General features: G+C 43.2%; 1 protein-coding gene across 3 annotated transcripts in view; it reads left to right on the forward strand.

Annotated features, from left to right (window-relative positions):
* Positions 1-16,730, forward strand: part of ST6GALNAC5 (ST6 N-acetylgalactosaminide alpha-2,6-sialyltransferase 5) — a 402,466-nt gene that overhangs the window by 372,871 nt on the left and 12,865 nt on the right. For all 3 annotated transcript variants that reach the window (XR_014008051.1, XM_081193849.1, XM_081193848.1), the window contains exon 4: positions 14,027-14,436. Coding sequence is in view for 2 of the 3 variants with exons in the window: in XM_081193849.1 (XP_081049975.1) it covers positions 14,027-14,436 (410 nt within the window). In the remaining variant the exon portion in view is untranslated. The remainder of the gene's footprint in view (positions 1-14,026; positions 14,437-16,730) is intronic.

The raw sequence follows: 16,730 nt of genomic DNA on the forward strand, positions 1-16,730 counted from the left end.
AAAAGGTAGCCTCTTTCAGGAACCAAGTTGCATATTTCCAGAGAGGAGATGCATTTTAATTATTCTAATGAAAGGTTTAACTAGCAGGCAAACCCTTGAAAAGGAGTTAATGTGGCGGAAAACCCTTTCCCTAAGCAAATGACTTTTCATTGCTTAACAATACTTTTTTTAAAAGAAAGAAAGAAAAAGAAATTACTGCATTGAAAGCTTTATGGAGCATACCATTTTTTATCACCTTGACATAAGGGTCATGTTCTATAACCAGTAAATATTTGTAGTGAGATAATTCAAACTGGCTGGGATTGTAGAATGAATTTTCAGAAGATGCAATTATAACGAGCCTGTCGCCAAAGCCTGAAGGCATTCATAGAAAGTGCAAAATCAACCATATATCAAAATGGAAGACTGTGATCACTCCTGGGTTGAGTAAGAAGCCAATCAACACATTTATTGTTAGATAACAAAATCAGTATCCATTTGTGTAATCAGGTTAATTAGTGTTCTATAGGAAAGAAGAAATGGTGAAATTAGCATTTTTAATGTGCAGTCAGAGAAATACAAAGGAATAGTGGGGTCTTAATTACACATTCTTTTAAAAGTATGGCTGCTAGAGCTGTTCAAAATGTATATATAAATATTAGCATTGTGAAAAACACTATTCCTAAACTCTGCTATTTGGTGGCAAATGTGACATTTGCAAATTAAATCGTATTAGACAGAATCTGCGAAATCTCAGAACCGTAAGTATGATAGATGCTGGATTCTGACCACAGAGGGGTATTCTCCACAGAATACACAATAGTATATTTTGATATTATCCAGTATTTCTACAAAGTACAGTTTTGGCTGACCCATAAGAGATTGTGAAAAGGGAAAAATTTGCTGATGAAGAGGTTAAAGATTCTAGAAGAATAAATTAATGTGTTCACAGTTTTTAGATTGGGGGGGTGACTATGGGTGGAGTTCAACGTCACACCAAGGCGATTGTTCCATTAGCTAGCACTGGCATTTCCACTAGCAAGATGGGACAATATTCTTTCTCCACTAGTGTTTTTGTGACTCTTGCTAGCAAACAGAATGGCCATTTCAAAGTGGAGGGCAGGTTGCTTTTTCAAACTCCCCAAGGAGCCTATTTCTCAGGCCCTTCAGTGACAACAGACACACCCCACCTTTTGTCCTGGCTGACACAAGGCTGCACGACTTCAATTCAGTGATGGATCTGTCTCTCCTTCTCTCTGAACCAGTGTTAGTAGATTATACAAATCCATGAAAGTTGGTGGGAGATATGTTTACGGATTACTGTTAGTCACAATATCTATATGGAATTCCCAGATTAACAAAGGAAATGTACCACATAATGTCAAATTTAGAGGGACAAGGAAGATTAATTGCCTTCATGCTCTGCTTACGGCTTCTTGGAAGCAACTGACTGTGCAACATCAGAAAGAGGATGTTTGGACTTCTGATCTGATCCAGAAGTGCTCTTCTTATGTTTTTATGTGTTTAGGATTGTAGTTGACAAAAGATCTCTTGACAGTTGTGAAGGCAAAAGACAGAAAATCCAAAGTCGGAAAATGCAATGCATGACATGGAAGAATTTAAAAAACCCTGACTATACACAATGTTACGCTGTAATAAATCAACAGTTATCATTCAGGCGAAAGATACTGGGGACATTATAGCTAGCTCAATGAGAAGAAAAAATAAACTGAGTCTGCTGCAGCTGTCAGAAAGGAAAACTGAATGCTCCAGATCTATTAAGAATGGGTTAGAAAATAATACAGAAACATGGTCTACATATAAATTGATGGTGCCCCTCTTTTCAGAGTCTGAAAAAAAAACTTTAAAGCTTTAAAGAGTCACACATGGAGAATAAATTGAAGCCATGAAAGTTCTCAAATTTCCATTTAATAATTCATCAAAGCATTTCCCTTTAATATCTATCGTCTTATGAATGGACAATAGATGGAATTCAACAGAGATTGTTCCATCAGTGCAATCATTTCTGCTTGCATGATGGAACAAATGCACTGTTGGGCCAATCTGTCCTCCTCTTGGTGTTCTGGGGGTTTCCCTACATACCCACCCCAGCCAATTGGGAGGAGCATGCAAAGCAGGAGGAGGGAAGCCTTGTTGCACTAGCAGAATGCCTTGTATGGGCTTCCAGTAGCAGGACCTGTTACAGTGGTACCTCTGATTACGAACTCTTCTGGTTACAAACTCCGCTAACCCAGAAGTAGCTGTTCCTGGTTGCGAACTTTGCCCCAGGATGTGAATGGAAATTGTGCGGCAGAGGCATGTGCACAGCGGGAGGCCCCATTAGTGAAAGCGCGCCTCGGGATAAGAACGATTTCAGCTTAAGAACGGACCTCCGGAATGAATTAAGTTCATAACCAGAGGTATTACTGTAGCTGAATCTGGGCAAGTTATTCAGTACCAAACTGCAGATTTGACTTTCTTCTTCTTCTGAAGATAGATAGATAGATAGATGATAGGTAGGTAGGCAGGTAGGTAGGTAGGTAGGTAGGTAAAGCTTCCACAATTCAAAGGCAATGTGTGTATGTGTAAAAGAGAGAATCTGTAATTAAGTGTGTGCCTCTATGGGATGTACAGCTTTTTATCACCCTGGACCCACCTTTAAGGAAAGAAGTGTCATCTTCCTTGGGAAACCAAAAAGGAGGCAAGTAAAGGTAAAGGGACCCCTGACCGTTAGGTCCAGTCGTGACCGACTCTGGGGTTGCGGCGCTCATCTCGCTTTATTGGCTGAGGGTTCCGGGTCATGTGGCTAGCATGACTAAGCTGCTTCTGGCGAACCAGAGCAGCGCACAGAAACGCCATTTACCTTCCCGCTGGAGCGGTACCTATTTATCTACTTGCACTTTGACGTGCTTTCGAACTGCTAGGTTGTCAGGAGCAGGGACCGAGCAACGGGAGCTCACCCCGTCGCAGGGATTCGAACTGCCGACCTTCTGATCGGCAAGTCCTAGGCTCTGTGGTTTAACCCACAGCGCCACCTGCGTCCCTCTAAAAAAAGGAGGCTAGAAGGGTCTTAAAGCAGGGGTGGGGAATCTCAGGCCTGGGAGCTTCTCCAGACCTCTCTGCCTGGCCCATGAGACTCTTCCCAAGCCCCCCTTCCCAGCCCTGTTCCATACCTTCCCCAGATGTTTCCTTGCACTGTGAGAATGGAGGTGTGTGCCTTCTAAACCTCATGGCTGGAATGTAGCCTGCTGTACAAGTTTCACATCCACTGTTATGCCCAGTTTTGCCTCTAGCCAGCCCACCACTGCGAGTTTTCCCATCAGGGTTCCTCACCCCTGCATTAAAGGCTAACAAATTTATTATGGTTTCTGGTGGAGTGGAATCTATTCTGTTAAAGCTTGTGCCATAATGAATCTGCTCTGGGTTTAAAACTCCTTTAACGCTTACAAAAACAACCTCCTCCTCCTTTTGTCTACAGTGAACTAACACGCTTACCTGCCTAGGCATTGTTATCTTCTGTGTTGTTATATTGACTGCCTACTGAGGCAGTATTCTGCATTCGGATTTTCTTCCTTAATCCATCCAAATAAGATTAGGAATGGAGAAGAGACTTTGGATAAGTTCTCGGTGTTCTGTCCCTTTGCTCTTGCAGTACGTGTTGCATTGGATAAAGATTGCTTAGTCTGTTCTTGTATTATTGGCAAGACCTTAAAAGTAGGAGTGGCTCTGTCCTGTCGATTCCAGGGATAGAAATTCCAAGGCCTGAATGCCTTCGGGCCCATGAGCAAATCAAAATTTCCCTTTTGCAAAATTGTAAGAGAATAATCAGTATTTCTGTACTCCTTGCACAGTGATCCAAATCTAGATAGCTTAGATCATGGTGGGGAAACCATTCTAAGCCTGAGAGCTGCATTCCAGAGTTTGTGTGGCGTAGTGGTTAGAGTGTTGGACTAGGACCCAGGAGACCAGGGTTTGAATCCCCACTCAGCCATGAAGCTCACGCTCAGTCTAAACTACCTCAAAGGGTTGCTGTGAGAATAAAATGGGGAAAGAGGAGATCTATGTTAGCACCTTGAATTATTTGGAGGAATGGTGGTATATAAATGTAATAAAACAAACAAACAAATTTCCTCATGGGCCAGCTTCCAAGGAGCACCTGCCATGGGTGGGTAGATCCAGGGGCGAAAGTGGATGGGGCAAAAGATGTGACTCTAACTCTTGAAAAGAAGCCTACATTCTGGCCACAGAAAAGTTAGAGGTTTCTACACATATACACGTCTCCCTGTCTTATCCTGTTTCTATCCAGACAAGCAAGAGGCATTATCATTGGAGTTTTCTGCAGGTCCTGAAGGGTTACCGTATTTTTCGCTCCATAAGACGCACCGGCCCATAAGACGCACCTAGATTTTTTGGGGGGAAATAAAGGGGGAAAAATTTATTTTCCCCCCAGGTGCGCTGCGCTACACCAGGAGCTTGGGGTGTGCGGAGCTCAGCGCGCCCCAAGCTTCTGCGTGCCGGCAAGGTCTCCGCTAGCGTGGGAGAGCCAGGCGCCTCTCCCAGGGCTAGCGGACCCCTGCGCTAATCCAGAAGCTTGGGGCAGGCTGAGGTCAGCGCGCCCCAAGCTTCTGCGTGCCGGCAAGCAGTCCGCTAGCCCTGGGAGAGCCGCGGGGCTCTCCCAGGGCTAGCGGATCGCTGCGCTATACCAGGAGCTTGGGGCGTGCTGAGCTCAGCGCGCCCCAAGCTTCTAGGTGCGCGCAAGCAGTCCGCTGCCGCCCCAAGCCTCGCGCACCCGGCAGGAGGTCCCACCGGGTGCGCGAGGCTTGGGGCGGCAGCGGACTGCTTGCCCGCACCTAGAAGCTTGGGGCGTGCTGAGCTCAGCGCGCCCCAAGCTTCTAGGTGCGCGCAAGCAGTCCGCTAGCCTTGGGAGAGCCGCGGGGCTCTCCCAGGGCTAGCGGATCGCTGCGCTACACCAGGAGCTTGGGGCGTGCTGAGCTCAGCGCGCCCCAAGCTTCTGCGTGCGCGCAAGCAGTCCGCTAGTCTTGGGAGAGCCGCGGGGCTCTCCCAGGGCTAGCGGATCGCTGCGCTACACCAGGAGCTTGGGGCGTGCTGAGCTCAGCGCGCCCCAAGCTTCTGCGTGCGCGCAAGCAGTCCGCTAGTCTTGGGAGAGCCGCGGGGCTCTCCCAGGGCTAGCGGATCGCTGCGCTACACCAGGAGCTTGGGGCGTGCTGAGCTCAGCGCGCCCCAAGCTTCTAGGTGCACGCAAGCAGTCCGCTGCCGCCCCAAGCCTCGCGCACCCGGTGGGACCTCCTGCCGGGTGCGCGAGGCTTGCAGACAATCGCCCGAAGCAGGGGGAGCCCTCCCGAGGGCTCCCCGTGCATCGGGCGACAGGCTGCCGCCCCAAGCCTCGCGCACCCGGTGGGACCTCCTGCCGGGTGCGCGAGGCTTGCAGACACTCCCCGCACGCGCTCTTCCGGCTGGGGAGGTGACGGGCGGCTATAGAGGCTCCTGCCATAGCCGCGCGTCACCTCTCCAGCCGGGAGAGGGTCGCGGGGGGCTTCTTTAGCCCCGTGCGCGTGCTATCCCGGCTGGAGAGGTGACACGGGGCTGTAGAGGTTCCTGCCATAGCCGCGTGTCACCTCTCCAGTCGGGAGAGGGTCGCGGGGCTATGGCTTCTTCGCTCCATAGGACGCACACACATTTCCCCTTCATTTTTGAAGGGGGAAAAGTGCGTCCTATAGAGCGAAAAATACGGTATATTTGGCGCCTGGGAGTGAGGTTCTCCCACCCCTTGCTAGATATCAGCCAGTATAACTCTTCAAGAGGGAAACTCATTAAGTTCTGTGGCTGTTTTGTGCTCTTAGATGCTTTAGTAGAGGGACTAGGCAGTTATTTTGGTATTTTAATTCGGCATTAAAAAAGCTTGTTACTTTCAGCTTTGCAGCAGAGCATATTCCTGTTGAATTTCATGCAATTCACTTTAATGTGTATGAAAGCCATTCTTCCTCTACATAAAGCTTAAAAATTTACAGCCCATAGGGCAGCAGGCCGTCAATATAGAACAGAACAGTGGTATTCAAGTTTATTAAATTTTTTTTGCAGTGGTGGAATACTTCACTTTAAACAAAACATGGGTGGAAGTTTTGCAGTAAAATCTTTTTCATTATTTTTTTTTAAGAGGAGGGTGTGCAAGAGTTATTGGGAAAGCAAGCAAGGGAAAGCCAGTCAGAGCAGCAACTACAGTGGTACCTCGGGTTAAGAACTTAATTCATTCTGGAGGTCCGTTCTTAACCTGAAACTGTTCTTAACCTGAAGCACCACGTTAGCTAATGGGGCCTACTGCTGCCACTGTGCTGCCGCTGCATGATTTGTGTTCTCATCCTGAAGCAAAGTTCTTAACCTGAAGCACTATTTCTGGGTTAGCGGAGTCTGTAACCTGAAGCGTATGTAACCTGAAGTGTATGTACCACTGTATTCTGCTGCCTTGCTCCTCCCCCTTTTGTTAACCAGCAGTGATAAATGGCATTGAGAAGCCAGGTAAGCAACACTGGCTTCCTGGACATTAGTGATTTAACCCTTGGGAAGTGCAGTTAGAGAAGGAAAGAAGGAGAAGAGATTCCTAGTACAATTACTTGAGTAGTGCATTTAATACCCATGGCTGCAGTTCAATTGAAATCACATATTGTGTGTGCTTGTTCACATTTACACCTTTATTATTTATGGAACCCTTTAGGCAGCTTAGCAGAATCTCAGGGTCCCACAGGATACAGTTTGGGAAATGTTGCCTATTCACAAAACAATCTTCCTTCAATTAACAATTGGCTAGACAGAAGTACGGTAAGTTGAGTGAGTTTGCTATGACTTCCTCGGATGTTCCCAGTCCTAACAAGTTACTGTGTAAATGAAGATAGTCTATCCTTTTTTTGCCTTTGCCCATTTAAATTGTATTTTAAATATTCAGAGCCTAGTACTTTTGAATAAAAGTTCACATGATTTATTCAGAAAATAAGACCATAACAGAGCACAGCTGTTAGAAATTGTAATCAGCAATGCAACTGTTAAAAGACAAAACTGACATAGGAAGTTACACTATACCCAGTGAACAATAAACAGCTGTTTATTTCTGCATAACTTCAGTCACAGACATGCAGGTTTTAAATGCAAGCTGGATGCAAGATACCTATGTATTTTTTTATTTTATTTTTTGCTTAAGCCTGTAATTCCCCCCTTTACTCCCTGTCTCCAGCTGGGTTATTACTGGTGCATGTGCCTTTATTTTATTAAATATCTGTATGCCCCCTTTTGTGCTGAATTACACCAAGGGAAGCCTACAGGAGAGAAAAAACAACTTACCGTAAATTTCGCTCCAAAACACGCACTTTTTTGCTCCGAGAAAGTAAGGGAAAATGCCTGTGCGTGTTAAGGAGTGAATGCACGGATCAGAGCCATGGCTGCCATCAGTCAGGCAAAGCGGGAGCCACTTACACGCTCTACGAGGCTCTCACTTTGCTTTCTTTAAAGCGACCTGGAGCCAGGAAGGAGGGAGGGAAGGAGAGCCATAGCAGCAAAGCCGGCAGCAGCCGCTTACACGGGAGGGAGAGACGCTAGCAAAGGTCTGCGCGCTCTCTAAACAGAGCAATGAGGCTGCAGAGAGACGGCAGGAAAGATAAAATTTAAGCAACCAGCAGCAAAATAAAACCAACCTCGAGCTCTGAGCCAGCGCAGTGAAAACCAGGAAGTAAAAAAAAAGGCTGGGGAGAGCATGAGGGAGAGGGGGAAACTTCGCAAATCCCCGCGTCTCAGCTGATCGGCTGGGACGGAGCAGCTTGTTTTCAGGCAGGATAGATTTGAGCATTCTCTGGGTCCTAGTGCCCCTACCGCTTTGTTGTGCTCCATTCTATTGCTGCTGGTGGCTGCTTATCGTTCAGGCTGCAAGGAGGAGCGCTTTTACACAGCTAATGGCGAATCCCCTGCAATCAAAGTCCTCCTCACTTGCTCAAATCTATTCCGCCTCAAAACAGGGAGCGGAAGGAAAAGGCTGCAAACTGTTAAATGGAAAAAAAAAAACCAGGCACAGGGCAAATACCTTAAGTATACCTTTAAAGCAACAGTGCTCTTTCCCTCCCTCCTCCCCGCGGAAAAGCTCCTTGTCCCTTGAGTTCTTTTCCTTCCCTCCCCACTTAAAACTTGGTTACAAAGCACGGATCCACATGGATCCTCAGGATTTTTGCATTGGGCTACCCCAAACTCACTGTCAGATCACATGTCTGTGGCCACAGCATGAACCATAAAAATCATACATCCACTGTTTCATTTAGAATATTTTTTCCTCGTTTTCCTCCTCTAAAAACTACATGCGTGTTATGGTCAGATGCGTGTTATAGAGCGAAAAATACGGTATATATAACACATGTTAAATGCACAAAATGAACACACTTGTTAAACAGAAGTCAACAGTGGGAACCAAGGGATTAATAGTCTCAAATACAGACGCTCAGAATATACCAAACACCCTCTGAAATAAAACAGCTTACTGCTGGAAAACTGTAAGGGTCAGAACACACAACACAGAAAATACCTCTCCAAAGTAATTCCTACCAGGCCTCAAACAATGAAGGGACCTAAAATCAAGTTAAGCAATTGTTTGATTTATATGAACCACTGCAGTTCCCCTTAACCCAGGCCACTGAGGATAGGGCTATCATGAACATTCACATAGCAGTGGTCATAAAAGTGAGAATTGCTACTTGAATGCTCACAAGTAGCATCAAAGTGAGCAGGGGCCCCTGATGGAAATACCTATAGTGTCAGTTTCCCCACTGAAGATTTTGGATTGCCAGCCCTAGTCCTCAACGGGAATAGCTCCTTTGGGGAATACCTATGACCTTGCCTTGTCCTGCCTCAAGGTAAGCTTCTGGGCCTTTGGAACATGGGAATGGGAAACGGCGGTGGGCCCTTTGTGGGTGCTCAGTGTGAGCATTGGTTAATGATTGGATTTAATTGCTGCAAGGCTCTCATCCCTGGAATGATCTCAGAGGGTCAGAAGCTTTTGGGCCAACTCCTAAAGTTTGAGACTTTACAGGTCCACTTTAGTTGGACCTGGAAACCAACTGGAAGCCAGTGGAAGTGTTCAGAATTGGTAGTATTTCCTCTCTATTGCCCACTTCTGGCAAGAGCCTCATGGCTACATTCTATGTCATTTGTAGTTTTTGAGAGCTACATTTGTTGTTTTAAAGTCTCCTTGCAGAATGTGTTATTGTAATGGAGTCTAGATGTGACCAGAGCATGAATTACCATGGGTAGGTTATGTAGGAGTATACAGGTGAGAGATAGTTGGTTGTTTTTGTCTAAAACATATCAGCATTTCTTTTTCCAAAAATGTTGCTCTATTTATTTTCTTTTTTGGAACGTAGAGTCTTTGGTGGTTGATTCAAGATAAAAATGGATACATTCTTGATGAGTAGGCAAAGATCTAGTAGGAATTAGTTTCGACAAAAAAAAAACTTCTTGTGTGTCTATTCTTACTTGAGTCAAGTCTGGTAGTAGTTACATTTTCCTCAACCTGACTAGCATTTCATCTTGCCTTTTCCAAGTATTGTGATAAAGTAGTTAGCTTACGTTTCTACCTTTTGGTTGGCAATCCATCAAAGTAACATGTAAATGTGTAAAGGTATGATGTGCACATTTCATTTGGAATCTCAGGTCACAAATGGCACAAATATTCCAATCCACTGTCATACCTCCCTCAGGAGTGTAGAAATTTTTATTTGTGAATGCAAACAGACCTGGATCTGTTAAGAATGCTGAGACTATAAAGATATTCTGCCAGCATGTAAATGGATTAATTCACCACAAGACTTTAGTTTTGTTTTAAATTTTGTTACAGAAAAGACATTGAATGTTTTCATACAGAAATATTTATTGAATTGTAATGTATGAACACATATGGGTAGCAGTGTTTTACATTTTTAAATTTTTTAGCATTTTAAGAAATACTTAGAAGACAAGCAAGTGCTTTGCCAAAACAGAAAGAGATGAGGTTTGCTTTCTGCTCAATGAAGCAATGCCACTGATTCCTGCTAATTTTAACCATGGAACATTGATTTTATAAACAGTTTCATACATATATGTCTCTCATACACTAAGTGATGTGTCACCATGCTGACTTCAGCTCTTTTCCTGTTAAGAACTGTAAGGGGCACGTGAGATTAATATATGGAGACACACTAGCTGTGTGTCTAATGACACATAGATAATTCACTGCCACAGGAAATCACGGGAGCTAATTTTCATAATGTAGTAAGAGCCTTCTGTCAGGCACAGAATGTACTTAGTACCTTCCAAGACCAAGCTTTTAATGCTTAATATGGAATAGCAGCTTTCCATTTGGCTGCATATCCCCAGGAAAGCAAAAAACAAACCATGCAACTAGTTAACTAGGGATGTCAGAGAATTCTGAAGGAAATGGGAGCGGAAGTTGCCAATGTTTGCTTATTCATCCGATGTCTGGAATAGAACTCGAGCCAGTGAATATGATCAGTATTCCCTCTTGGTCTGCAAATATGTACATGTACATGACTCCCCCCCCCCCATTTGCATTGTTCTTTCTTTGCACTGAAATGAACGGTGGGGAGTAACACAACGATAACACATTTGATTGCATAAAATTCTGCCACAGTGGGCAGCGAGAACCGTGTCAGAACCTGAACTGTAGAATGGAGGTGGAACAGAAACAGTGTTGCATGCAATAAGCATGGGGTTGGATCCTTCTTGCAGATCCACTCATGAACTTACATGCCCATAAAGCAAAACTGTAGGCTAGTCAACCAGATCAACTTTTTTGGGAGCTCTTTTGTGGCCCTTCAGATGTCAAGGAGGGGTGCTTGCTTGGACTACAAACTAGGCCTTTGAGGAAGGCCCATAGCTCAGTGGGTAGGGTATCTACTTTGCAGGCAGAAAGTCACAGGCTCAACCCCAGGTGGAGGATTACGGATGGGAGAGATCCCTTTCTGAAATCCCGGAAAGCCACTCACTACCATTCAGTGTAGACAGACCAATGGTCTGACTCAATCAATAAAAGGCAGCTTCCTCTGTCCCTATTAAGTATGGAGATCCGGTGGGAATACTCTTCTCACCTTAATTTTAGACCTTTGTTTGAAGGGCTCTGTCTCTTCTCTCTCATCTGCCAAACTAGACAACTCTTTCAGATTTCCCTCTACCTTGAGCTGTGTTTACTTCTTGTAAAAACAGTAACACTGTTTCTGTTCACCAATATGTCAGGATATTATTTTGTACTGTAAGATATGTAGGGTGTGTGAAGATCTGGGCCAGTCCAATAAGGCACAGTTATATACTTCCAAGAGGCTTGCTGATTTTATTGGACTTCAGCATGCCTAATTCAACTGGATTATCGTTTACATTTACATCCAGTAGAAGGGATGTAAATGTTGGGAGGCTTGATCTTGATGAATTATCAATGGCATGTTTTAAGAAATATCCTTTAAATCAAATACTAGCTAAATAGTTCAGTTGGTAGAGAGCATGAGACTCATAATCTCAGGGTTGTGAATTCAAGTCCCACGTTGGGCAAAAGATCTTTGCATTGCAGGGGGTTGGACTAGATTACCCTTGTTGCCTCTTGCAACACTGTTATTCTATGAAATGCCTCTTTTAGGAAAGCTGCAAAAGACCGTTTGGCAAGAACTCAAATTCTACTTACCATTTGGTAAGAACTCAATTTTTGGGGTGGCAGTCTAGGTTGGCTTTGAAGAGGCTTGGTTAAAACTGTATACACGCTTCCAAGAAAACCAAATGTAATGGTGAAGTTCATCCAGATCAAAAGTTAAGCCTTTTTAAGCCTCTATGAATAAAATGGCAGAGGTTTAAGCATGTGTTTAATTATCTCTCATTGAAATCATTAGAAGTTACAGTAAAATTATATGCATGTGTATCCAAATGTAAGTGCTAATGAGTTTAGTGAAGCTTACTCCTAGTTAAGTGTGTATAATATTTTAGCTTTAAAAGCGGTTGAATCTGACCTTAATCAACTGATACAGAAAACAAAATGTCCCATTGGACCTATAAATAATGGGTTTATTTTAATACTCCTGATTTAGAAAAGGGAAACTTTATCTAAACACTTCTAGCTTATTGCAAAAGAATTGTACAATTATGGCCATGATCTAGCCCACCAAAATAGCCAGGTGGTACAATAAAAAACAGAGCTTAATCTAGGACAGTATTAGAAACACAGTGGCATTCTTAACTACAGTGCAAGGACTACTCTTCCCTGAAGGATTAAATACTTGCTACATATTCTCATGTCCTGCAGTAAAATGTAACATCACAGTTGACAAGTTATTGCTATTTTATTGGCACCACTTACTCTAAGGCAATTGGACATAATAACTCAGAATACTTTATATGCTTTTTGACATTTCTTCTGTCCCTGCTGCTGTAGATGAGACTAACCGATACTTCAGAGCTTTGGGAACTCATTTAACATTGGAAGAAAATATGTGAATGCATTCCATTTTTGTATACCAGCTTTCAGATGCAGTTATATACAGAAAAACTGCCTAATGAATCACCTAGCTCCTGACTTGAGTCACAATATGTCATACCCAGGGCTGTGCTTTCACGTGTTATGTATTTCCTTAATCTCTCTCTCTCTCTCTCTCTCTCTCTCTCTCTCACACACACACACACACACACACACCCCTACCTTATTTGCTCTCTTTGTTTCTAAGGGAGAAATTCAATGTTCTATGTCAAACATTCAATCAGCACAAGCATTTCAGCTTGCCAAATGAAATGGTCCAGCTCTCTTGACAGACACCCCCTCTGAACTAGTTGTGTAGGAGGGAAACCCCGTTGCACAAGCAGAAGTCCTTGTGTGGACTTCGCTTTTGCTGATGGGGCTCCATAGGTGAATTCCAACCATTTATTTTTAAGTTCGGGATCACAGGGAATGTGATGAAACTGCAGTGATACATAGCCTGTATTATAGCATCACAGAGTGTACAAGCAAAGCTAGCTCAGAGTGAGGGCAGTGCACTAGTTGCCTGAAATGCTGCTGAAAGATGTAGGCACTGTTTCTGTATGTGAAGAATGCTCCCCTTTTAGGTCAGCCATTCCCAATGGATCTTTCCTACTTTTTTCTGGAAAAAAATCCAAAGAAGGAAGTTCTACAATTACTATAAAGTTCCTTCATAGTGAGTTGAGTCCTATGATTTAATCTTAATTTGCACTGTGTAATTTAAGATGATTGCCAATTATCTGCTCAGTAGGGAAGTAGCTTTGCACCTTTTAAAAAATATTGACATTTACACCCGTTTTCTGATTTTTTTGTTCCGGAAGCGCATTTTCCCACTACATTCTCCAAATCAGACAGTAGAAAAGTATTGTGTTCACCATACTGAACATTATACAAACTGGTTATTCTTCTCAAATTCTAACTGGAGGTGCTGGTTGTCATTATGGGCATGATGATTAGGCAAGGATTAGCTGGAAGCTAAAGCTTCTACCTCAATATCCACTATTATACTGATAAGTGGAAGGTCTCCTGTCAAACAAGATGACCAGGAGGGGAGGGAGATGCTCCAACTTGAACCTGCAGAAAACATCGTCAATCACAGATCCCGAACGCTGCACTACTTAATGTGGAACATTGCACATAAAAACACCCATGCCCATGTTTGACCACCCTGGATTTTTCAAAATGTCAGGGGGTCAGGGTTGTGTGTGTGTGTGTGTGGCTGTAGGAGGAAAACCGGTATGGTGAGGGAAATAAGCTGGATTAGTGCTAGAACAATGATTTCTTGTAGACCCCCAGAAAACAACAACTTCAAGCAGTAAGGATAGCAATATAAAAGCTGTATCTGTCAAGTTATGTGTCTACTCAAGAAGGGAAGGGCTCACTCTGCATAATTATATTGGAAGCCTACCATTTGTATTCAGTCGTTTCTCTTTCTCAAGCATCCTCTCATTTTCTTTACCTCTCGGAGGATTTGGGTGTATATTGTATACTGAGACATTTCTTTCCCCGCAGCCTTTGAAAATGCACTGTGCAAGCTGTGCCCTTGTAACAAGCTCTGGACACCTCTTGCGAAGCCAACAAGGGAAGAAGATTGACCAGACAGAGTGTGTAATACGAATGAACGATGCGCCCACACGGGGATTTGTAAAAGATGTTGGAAACAAGACAAGTCTGCGAGTCATAGCTCACTCCAGTATGCAGAGAATTTTGCGAAATCGCCATGAACTGTTAAATATGAGCCAAGGGACTGTATTTATCTTCTGGGGTCCAGGCAGCAACATGAGGAGAGATGGAAAAGGATTAATTTATAACAATCTGCAACTGATGAATCAGATACTACCTCAGTTAAAAGTATACATGATATCCCGGCACAAGATGCTTCAAATTGATGATCTCTTCAAGCGGGAAACTGGAAAAGACAGGTAAGAAGCAACTACATGAGAATATATTGGAGAGCCACTGCCATTGTTTTAGTAGAATGTCAGGTCTGTTGATCATAAGTTTATCAATGGGATCACACTACAGAATGTGCTTGCCTTTCCTTAGCTTCCAATAACCTGTTGCATTATTTCATTTTATGCATCAAATAATAATGCTTGGCTTTTGCAGCATAAGCAACAAACATGCAATCAAATAATTTATTTGCCCATCAGTTTTTAATACTAAAAACCAGTGTGTGCCAAATACTGTCAGCAAACAGAACTGCAGAGTAGCACAGAAAGAACATCGATGCTGAATTTTAATCTCACTTTAGGTAATATACCTGAAAGCAGATTTTTACTGGTTTTGAAAAATCAGAATTGATGGGTTTTGCTTTATGAAGCCTATGCTGCCATTCTGTGAATTATAATGGCTACTTATTGAATATAAGCATTCTTGGAACATTGCAGCTGTAAAGCTTCTTGTAAAACAAATACACATTATTCATACATTAGGTGCCTCTAAAGTGTGCCTTCTTATACTTCCATCTTTGAAAGGCCAAGTTATTATGATACTTAGCTCTTTATGAGCCTATTTATGGCTTGCAAACAGATCTTCAAATCATTTTTTTTAAAAAAAAATAGGTGACTAATATGTTTCTCTAGATAGGGCTGGAAATGATATCACCCCTCCTTCAAAAGATGCATTTATTTTTATTAGTTATTTACTCATTACATAGTAAAAACATAATGACAGCATAAGCACCACTTAATGCATTTATGTATAAATTAAGAGCTCACTTTAGAAAGAAGTAAATCTATCTAATAAAGTTATCTGCACTTTCCATTTCAAAATACCGTTATCCGCAATGGAAGTCTTTTGAGGCACACTGCTAAGGGAAAATATGATTTTCATATCCCAAGCTGCTGTATGCTTGGAAAAGTTCTTCATTTTAAAAGTGAACACACCTTCCTATCCTTTTGAAAATCCTGGACCTTCAAGTTTTTTGCTGTTCTGAGCAGCTTTTATGTGAATGAGGTTGTTGGCCTGTCATGTAAATGTTGTTGCTCTGAATGTGTGGTATTATGTTGGATGGTTTAATGATTTTATATCTTCTGCTTTAAATTGTTTTAAATATTTTTTTAAAGTGTGAATCACCTTGGGAGGGTCTGAATTTTGTAGATCACATAGTAGGGTATGCCAGTGAGCACCATAAGTTAGATCTGTGGAAACAAAGAGACTACCTGAGAAAATGTGTCTAGGAGTAAGTTAGCGGCACTGAGGCTCTAGGCTCTCTCTCCCAATTCTTATTGGATATCGCATTATATAATAGAATCATAGATTTGTACAGTAGGGACTCCAAGGCTCTTCCTGCAATGCAGGAATCTCAACTTGAATCCTACATGACAGGTGTCCATCCAACCTCGGCTTAAAAACCTCAAAGGAAGGACAGTCAGTTCTTCTGTCAAACAGCTGTTACTGTCAGAAAGTGCTTCCTGATGTTTAGTTAGAATCTATTTTCTTGTAACTTGAAGCCACTGGCCTCTGCAGCAGGAAAAAACAAGCTTCCTCCATCTTCCATCAGCCCTTTAGATATTTGAAGATGGCTATCATATCTCCTCTCAGTCTCAACATACCCAACTCCCTCAACTTATTCCTCATAAGGCTTGGCTTCCAGATCCTTTATCGCCTGGGTCGCCCTCTTCTGCACACATTCCAGCTTGTCAATATCCTCCTTAAACTGTGGTGCTCAGAACTGAACACAGTTTTCAGATGTGTTCTGACCAAGGCATAATAAAGTAGGACTATTACTTCCCTGAAGACAGGAGTGCCTGGCGTGCTCTGGTCCATGGGGTCACGAAGAGTCGGACACGACTAAATGACTCAACAACAACAGCAACATTACTTTCCTTGACTATTACTTCCACTGTACTTCTGTTGATGCTGCCTAGAATAGCATTAGCTTGCTTTCTGCTGCTGCTGCATCACATTCCTTAAGCTTGTGGTCTGCTTGGTCCTTTTCACATGTTCTACTGGCAAGCCAGGTTCCCCCCATCTTATATCTGTGCAGCTGGTTATTCCTGTCTAAGTGTTGGCCAGGAGGCAAACATAGTTGGCATAAAGGGTCTGTTAGTGTTTGCACTCAGGTGGATAGGCGAACGCCTTCAATACTGTATCCAAAAAGCCCATTTCAGAGCAAACTAGCATATTTAACGTCAGCCTAAAACATGCTATGCAGAAAGCTTCCTGACCATTATTACCTCTGTCTTGCCTGGATTGAGCCTCAGCTTTTAGT

The sequence above is a fragment of the Podarcis bocagei genome (genome assembly GCF_964188305.1).
Source record: "Podarcis bocagei genome assembly, chromosome: 5".
Classification (NCBI taxonomy): Eukaryota; Metazoa; Chordata; class Lepidosauria; order Squamata; family Lacertidae; genus Podarcis; species Podarcis bocagei.